The following is a 7,500-nucleotide window of genomic DNA, read 5'->3' as shown; positions in this document are numbered from 1 at the left end:
ACACTACTTTATCTATGGACATAATGCAAAAGCCTCTTTCTACACACTAAATGAGTCTATTCACCCTCAAAAAAGGTTTATGGCAAGTCTTTTCCACCACCTCAGGCTTCAGCCAAAACACTCATGATAGTAAGCTTGCGTCACCCAGCTCACGCCAGATTTCCCTTCCTCTCAAGCCAAATTTTTTCAAGACGTGACGGTCACATCACCTGGATCAAAGGGATTAATTTTGTTAACACAGAGACAGCTTTACAAGTGCTCAGTTACAAAGGAATCAATATATTATTTTCTTCTGGTGATTTTTATTAGATGGTCTGATTCATCCACTCTGAACTGAAAAATACTTAAACAAGAACCTCTATAAATTTTATCAAGAATAAAACATTAATTTCAAAGAAAGGAACGTGATTACCATACATTAGCTTTATAATACCAAAAAATTAAGTTTAAAAAGTCACATTTACAAAAGGTCGAAGCAAAAGAGGTAACAATAATCAAAACCCGTTTTAAATACTGAGGTCGAGTGCTTATCCTTGCCTGGGGTAGTGGACGGCTGCGCTGGAGTTGCTCGCTTTGGAATAGCACCCCCAGTGAAAGCCAATGGATTAACCCCATTGTGCAAATACAAAGGACGGGTATCTAGAGGAGTAGGTGTTGCACCCATGTGAAGAGGTGGTCCAATGGGTGTTGGCAGTAAGGCTTTTGTACCAGGTGGACCTGGTACCGGCTGCGGGGATGAGGAACTGGAATTTCCTGGTCGATTCACGGCCTGCTCTCCAATGGGTAGTTTTGGCATTGGCTTGCTGCCCATCTTTTGCTACAAAAGAATACTGAACTTAATAATCCAAACTCACACAATAAACAAGTACATACTATAATAACATCAAATTCACAAACAGCTTATATAGGTAAGAATGGAAGAAAGAAGACAAGACAAGACAAGACAAGACAAGACAAGACAAGACAAGACAAGACAAGACAAGACAAGACAAGACAAGACAAGACAAGACAAGACAAGACAAGACAAGACAAGACAAGACAAGACAAGACAAGACAAGACAAGACAAGACAAGACAAGACAAGACAAGACAAGACAAGACAAGACAAGACAAGACAAGACAAGACAAGACAAGACAAGACAAGACAAGACAAGACAAGACAAGACAAGACAAGACAAGACAAGACAAGACAAGACAAGACAAGACAAGACAAGACAAGACAAGACAAGACAAGACAAGACAAGACAAGACAAGACAAGACAAGACAAGACAAGACAAGACAAGACAAGACAAGACAAGACAAGACAAGACAAGACAAGACAAGACAAGACAAGACAAGACAAGACAAGACAAGACAAGACAAGACAAGACAAGACAAGACAAGACAAGACAAGACAAGACAAGACAAGACAAGACAAGACAAGACAAGACAAGACAAGACAAGACAAGACAAGACAAGACAAGACAAGACAAGACAAGACAAGACAAGACAAGACAAGACAAGACAAGACAAGACAAGACAAGACAAGACAAGACAAGACAAGACAAGACAAGACAAGACAAGACAAGACAAGACAAGACAAGACAAGACAAGACAAGACAAGACAAGACAAGACAAGACAAGACAAGACAAGACAAGACAAGACAAGACAAGACAAGACAAGACAAGACAAGACAAGACAAGACAAGACAAGACAAGACAAGACAAGACAAGACAAGACAAGACAAGACAAGACAAGACAAGACAAGACAAGACAAGACAAGACAAGACAAGACAAGACAAGACAAGACAAGACAAGACAAGACAAGACAAGACAAGACAAGACAAGACAAGACAAGACAAAAGAGAAGAGAGAAAAGAGAAGAGAGAAAAGAGAAGAGAGAAAAGAGAAGAGAGAAAAGAGAAGAGAGAAAAGAGAAGAGAGAAAAGAGAAGAGAGAAAAGAGAAGAGAGGAAAGAGAAGAGAGAAAAGAGAAGAGAGAAAAGAGAAGAGAGAAAAGAGAAGAGAGAAAAGAGAAGAGAGAAAAGAGAAGAGAGAAAAGAGAAGAGAGAAAAGAGAAGAGAGAAAAGAGAAGAGAGAAAAGAGAAGAGAGAAAAGAGAAGAGAGAAAAGAGAAGAGAGAAAAGAGAAGAGAGAAAAGAGAAGAGAGAAAAGAGAAGAGAGAAAAGAGAAGAGAGAAAAGAGAAGAGAGAAAAGAGAAGAGAGAAAAGAGAAGAGAGAAAAGAGAAGAGAGAAGAGAGAAGAGAGAAGAGGAAAGAGGGAAGAGAGAAGAGAGAAGAGAGGAGAGAGAAGAGAGAAGAGAGAAGAGAGAAGAGAGAAGAGAGAAAAGAGAAGAGAGAAAAGAGAAGAGAGAAAAGAGAAGAGAGAAAAGAGAAGAGAGAAAAGAGAAGAGAGAAAAGAGAAGAGAGAAAAGAGAAGAGAGAAAAGAGAAGAGAGAAAAGAGAAGAGAGAAAAGAGAAGAGAGAAAAGAGAAGAGAGAAAAGAGAAGAGAGAAAAGAGAAGAGAGAAAAGAGAAGAGAGAAAAGAGAAGAGAGAAAAGAGAAGAGAGAAAAGAGAAGAGAGAAAAGAGAAGAGAGAAAAGAGAAGAGAGAAAAGAGAAGAGAGAAAAGAGAAGAGAGAAAAGAGAAGAGAGAAAAGAGAAGAGAGAAAAGAGAAGAGAGAAAAGAGAAGAGAGAAAAGAGAAGAGAGAAAAGAGAAGAGAGAAAAGAGAAGAGAGAAAAGAGAAGAGAGAAAAGAGAAAAGAGCAGAGAGAAAAGAGCAGAGAGAAAAGAGCAGAGAGAAAAGAGCAGAGAGAAAAGAGAAGAGAGAAAAGAGAAGAGAGAAAAGAGAAGAGAGAAAAGAGAAGAGAGAAAAGAGAAGAGAGAAAAGAGAAGAGAGAAAAGAGAAGAGAGAAAAGAGAAGAGAGAAAAGAGAAGAGAGAAAAGAGAAGAGAGAAAAGAGAAGAGAGAAAAGAGAAGAGAGAAAAGAGAAGAGAGAAAAGAGAAGAGAGAAAAGAGAAGAGAGAAAAGAGAAGAGAGAAAAGAGAAGAGAGAAAAGAGAAGAGAGAAAAGAGAAGAGAGAAAAGAGAAGAGAGAAAAGAGAAGAGAGAAAAGAGAAGAGAGAAAAGAGAAGAGAGAAAAGAGAAGAGAGAAAAGAGAAGAGAGAAAAGAGAAGAGAGAAAAGAGAAGAGAGAAAAGAGAAGAGAGAAAAGAGAAGAGAGAAAAGAGAAGAGAGAAAAGAGAAGAGAGAAAAGAGAAGAGAGAAAAGAGAAGAGAGAAAAGAGAAGAGAGAAAAGAGAAGAGAGAAAAGAGAAGAGAGAAGAAGAGAGAAAAGAGAAGAGGGAAGAGGGAAGAGAGGGAGAAGAGAGAAAAGAGAAGAGGGAAGAGAGGGAGGAAGAGAGAGAGAGAGAAAGAAGAGAGAAAAGAGAAGAGAGAAAAGAGAAGAGAGAAAAGAGAAGAGAGAAAAAGAGAAGAGAGAGAAGAGAGAAAAGAGAAGAGAGAAAAGAGAAGAGAGAAAGAGAAGAGAGAAAAGAGAAGAGAGAAAAGAGAAGAGAGAAAAGAGAAGAGAGAAAAGACAAGAAAGCGAAGAGAGAAGAGAGAAGCGAGAAGCGAGAAGCGAGAAGCGAGAAGCGAGAAGAGAGAAGAGAGAAGAGAGAAGAGAGAAAAGAGAAGAGAGAAAAGAGAAGAGAGAAAAGAGAAGAGAGAAAAGAGAAGAGAGAAAAAGAGAAGAGAGAAAAGAGAAGAGAGAAAGAGAGAAGAGAGAAAAAGAGAAGAGAGAAAAGAGAAGAGAGAAAAGAGAAGAGAGAAAAGAGGAAGAAGAGAGAAAAGAGAAGAGAAAGAGAAGAGAGAAAGAGAGAGAGAGAATAGAGAGAAAAGAGAAGAGAGAAAAGAGAAGAGAGAAAGAGAAGAGAGAAAAGAGAAGAGAGAAAAGAGAAGAGAGAAAAGAGAAGAGAGAAAAGAGAAAGAGAGAAAAGAGAAGAGAGAAAAAGAGAAGAGAGAAAAGAGAAGAGAGAAAGAGGGAAAGAGAGAAAGAGAAGAGAGAAAGAGAAGAGAGAAAAGAGAAGAGAGAAAAAGAGAAGAGAGAAAGAGAAGAGAGAAAAAGAGAAAGAGAGAAAAGAGAGAGAAAAAGAGAAAGAGAGAAAAAGAGAAGAGAGAAAGAGAATAGAGAGAAAAGAGAAGAGAGAAAAGAGAAGAGAGAAAAAGAGAAGAGAGAAAAAGAGAAGAGAGAAAAGAGAAGAGAGAAAAGAGAAGAGAGAGAGAAGAGAGAAAGAGAAGAGAGAAAAGAGAAGAGAGAAAGAGAAGAGAGAAAGAGAAGAGAGAAAAGAGAAGAGAGAAAAAGAGAAGAGAGAAAAAGAGAAGAGAGAAAAGAGAAGAGAGAAAAAGAGAAGAGAGAAAAGAGAAGAGAGAAAAGAGAAGAGAGAAAAGAGAAGAGAGAAAGAGAAGAGAGAAAAGAGAAGAGAGAAAAGAGAAGAGAGAAAAGAGAAGAGAGAAAAGAGAAGAGAGAAAAGAGAAGAGAGAAAGAGAAGAGAGAAAGAGAAGAGAGAAAGAGAAAGAGAGAAAAGAGAAGAGAGAAAAGAGAAGAGAGAAAAAGAGAAGAGAGAAAGAGAAGAGAAAGAGAAGAGAGAAAGAGAAAGAGAGAAAAAGAGAAGAGAGAGAAACATAGGAGAGAGAAGAGAAGAGAGAGAAAGATAGGAGAGAGAAAGAGAAGAGAAAAAAGTGACAGGAGAGAGAAAGAGAAGAGAGAGAAAGAGGGGAGACAGAAAGAGAAGAGAAAAAAGAGACAGGAGAGAGAAAGAAAAGAGAGAGAAGAGAGAGAAAGAGAAGAGAGAAAAGAGAAGAGAAGAGAAGAGAAGAGAAGAGAAGAGAGAGAAGAGAGAAGAGAGAAGAGAGAAGAGAGAAGAGAGAAGAGAGAAGAGAGAAGAGAGAAGAGAGAAGAGAGAAGAGAGAAGAGAGAGAGAGAAGAGAGGAAGAGAGAGAAGAGAGAAAAGAGGAAGAGAGAAAAGAGAAGAGAAAGAGAAGAGAGAAGAGAGAAGAGAGAAAAGAGAGAAGAGAGAAAAGAGAGAAGAGAGAAAAGAGAGAAGAGAGAAAAGAGAGAAGAGAGAAAAGAGAGAAGAGAGAAAAGAGAGAAGAGAGAAAAGAGAGAAGAGAGAAAAGAGAGAAGAGAGAAAAGAGAGGAGAGAGAAAAGCGAGAAAAGAGAAGAGAGAAAAGTAGGAAGAGAGAAAAGAGAAGAGAGAAAAGAGAAGAGAGAAAGAAGAGAGAAAAGAGAAGAGAAAAGAGAAGAGAGAAAAGAGAAGAGAGAAAAGAGAAGAGAGAAAAGAGAAGAGAGAAAGAGAAGAGAGAAAAGAGAAGAGAGAAAAGAGAAGAGAGAAAAGAGAAGAGAGAAAAGAGAAGAGAGAAAAAGAGAAGAGGATAAAAGAGAAGAGAGAAAAGAGAAGAGAGAAGAGAAAAGAGAAAAGAGAAGAGAGAAAAAGAGAAGAGAGAAAAGAGAAGAGAGAAAAGAGGAAGAGAGAAAAGAGAAGAGAGAAAGAGAAGAGAGAAAAGAGAAGAGAGAAAAGAGAAGAGAGAAAAGAGAAGAGAGAAAAGAGAAGAGAGAAAGAGAAGAGAGAAAAGAGAAGAGAGAAAAGAGAAGAGAGAAAAGAGAAGAGAGAAAAGAGAAGAGAGAAAAGAGAAGAGAGAAAAGCGAAGAGAGAAAAGCGAAGAGAGATGAGAAAGAAGAGAGAAAAGCGAAGAGAAAAGAGAAAAGAGAGAAGAGAGAAAAGCGAAGGGAGAAAGAGAAGAGAGAAAAGAGAAGAGAGAAAAGAGAAGAGGGAAAGAAAAGAGAAGAGAGAAAAGAGAAGAGAGAAAAGAGAAGAGAGAAAAAGAGAAGAGAGAAAGAGAAGAGAGAAAAGAGAAGAGAGAAAAGAGAAGAGAGAAAAGAGAAGACGGAGAAAAGAGAAGAGAGAAAAAGAGAAGAGAGAAAAGAGAAGAGAGAAAAGAGAAGAGAGAAAAGAGAAGAGAGAAAAAGAGAAGAGAGAAAAGAGAAGAGAGAAAGAGAAGAGAGAAAAGAGAAGAGAGAAAGAGAAGAGAGAAAAGAGAAGAGAGAAAAGAGAAGAGAGAAAAGAGAAGAGAGAAAAGAGATAGAAGAGAGAAAAGAGAAGAGAGAAAAGAGAAGAGAGAAAAGAGAAGAGAGAAAAGAGAAGAGAGAAAGAGAAAAAGAGCAGAGAGAAAAGAGCAGAGAGAAAAGAGCAGAGAGAAAAGAGCAGAGAGAAAAGAGAAGAGAGAAAAGAGAAGAGAGAAAGAGAAGAGAGAAAAGAGAAGAGAGAAAAGAGAAGAGAGAGAAAGAGAAGAGAGAAAAGAGAAGAGAGAAAAGAGAAGAGAGAAAGAGAAGAGAGAAAAGAGAAGAGAGAAAAAGAGAAGAGAGAAAAGAGAAGAGAGAAAAGAGAAGAGAGAAAAGAGAAGAGAGAAAGAGAGAGAAAGAGAAAAGAGAAGAGAGAAGAGAGAAGAAGAGAGAAGAGAGAAGAGAGAAGCAGAGAGAAGAGAGAAGAGAGAAGAGAGAAGAGAGAAGAGAGAAGAGAGAAGAGAGAAGAGAGAAGAGAAGAGCGAAAGAGAGAAGAGAGAAAGAGAGAAGAGAGAAGAGAGAAGAGAGAAGAGAGAAGAGAAGCAGGAGAAAGAGAAAAGAGAAAAAGAGAAGAGAGAAGAGAGAAGAGAGAAGAGAGAAGAGAGAAGAGAGAGAAGAGAGAAGAGAGAAGAGAGAGAGAAGAGAGAAGAGAGGGAAGAGAGAAAGAGAAGAGAAGAGACGAGAAGAGAAGAACCGAAGAGAGGGCGGAAAAGAGAGAGAGAGAGAAGAGAAGGAAGAGAAGAGAAGAGAGAGAAGAGAAGAGAGAGGGAGAGAGAGAGAGGAGAAGAGAAGAGAAGAGAAGGGAAGAAAAGAGAAGAGAGAAGAGAAGAGAGAGAAGAGAGAGAGAGAAGCAGAAGAGAAGAGAGGGGAAGAAAAGAGAAGAGAGAGAGGAGAGAAGAGAGAGAGAGAGGAGAGAGAGAGGACAGAGAGGAGAGAGAGAGAGAGAGAGAGAGAGAGAGAGAGAGGACAGAGAGAGAGAGGAGAGAAGAGGAGGGGAGAGGAGAGGAGAGAGAGAGGAGAGGGAGAGGAGAGGAGAGGAGAGAGAGGAGAGGAGAGTGAGAGGAGAGAGAGGAGAGAGAGAGAGAGAGAGAGAGAGAGAGAGAGAGAGAGAGAGAGAGAGAGAGAGAGAGAGAGAGAGAGAGAGGGGGAGGAGGGAGAGGAGAGTGAGAGAGAGGGAGAGAGAGAGGAGAGGAGGAGGAGAGGAGAGAGGGAGAGGGAGAGGAGAGAGAGAGGGAGAGGAGAGGAACAGGACAGGAGAGGAGAGGACAGGACAGAGAGAGAGAGGAGAGGACAGGGAGAGAGAGGAGAGGACAGGGAGAGAGAGGAGGAGAGGACAGGAGAGAGAGGAGAGGACAGGAGAGAGAGAGGAGAGGACAGGGAGAGAGAGGAGAGAGGACAGAGGAGAGAGAGGGGGAGAGAGGGACA

The 7,500-nt window shown here is 39.8% G+C and overlaps 1 protein-coding gene across 2 annotated transcripts in view; it reads right to left on the bottom strand.

Moving 5' to 3' along the window:
* LOC113822926 (uncharacterized) overlaps positions 1-7,500 on the bottom strand; it is a 76,809-nt gene that overhangs the window by 7,389 nt on the left and 61,920 nt on the right. For both annotated transcript variants that reach the window (XM_070115685.1, XM_070115686.1), the window contains exon 39: positions 538-817. In XM_070115685.1, coding sequence (XP_069971786.1) covers positions 538-817 — 280 coding nt within the window. The remainder of the gene's footprint in view (positions 1-537; positions 818-7,500) is intronic.

The sequence above is a fragment of the Penaeus vannamei genome, chromosome 38 (assembly GCF_042767895.1).
Source record: "Penaeus vannamei isolate JL-2024 chromosome 38, ASM4276789v1, whole genome shotgun sequence".
NCBI lineage: Eukaryota > Metazoa > Arthropoda > Malacostraca > Decapoda > Penaeidae > Penaeus > Penaeus vannamei.
Note: the sequence above shows the minus strand (reverse complement) of the source record. Positions and strands in the feature narration are given on the sequence as shown.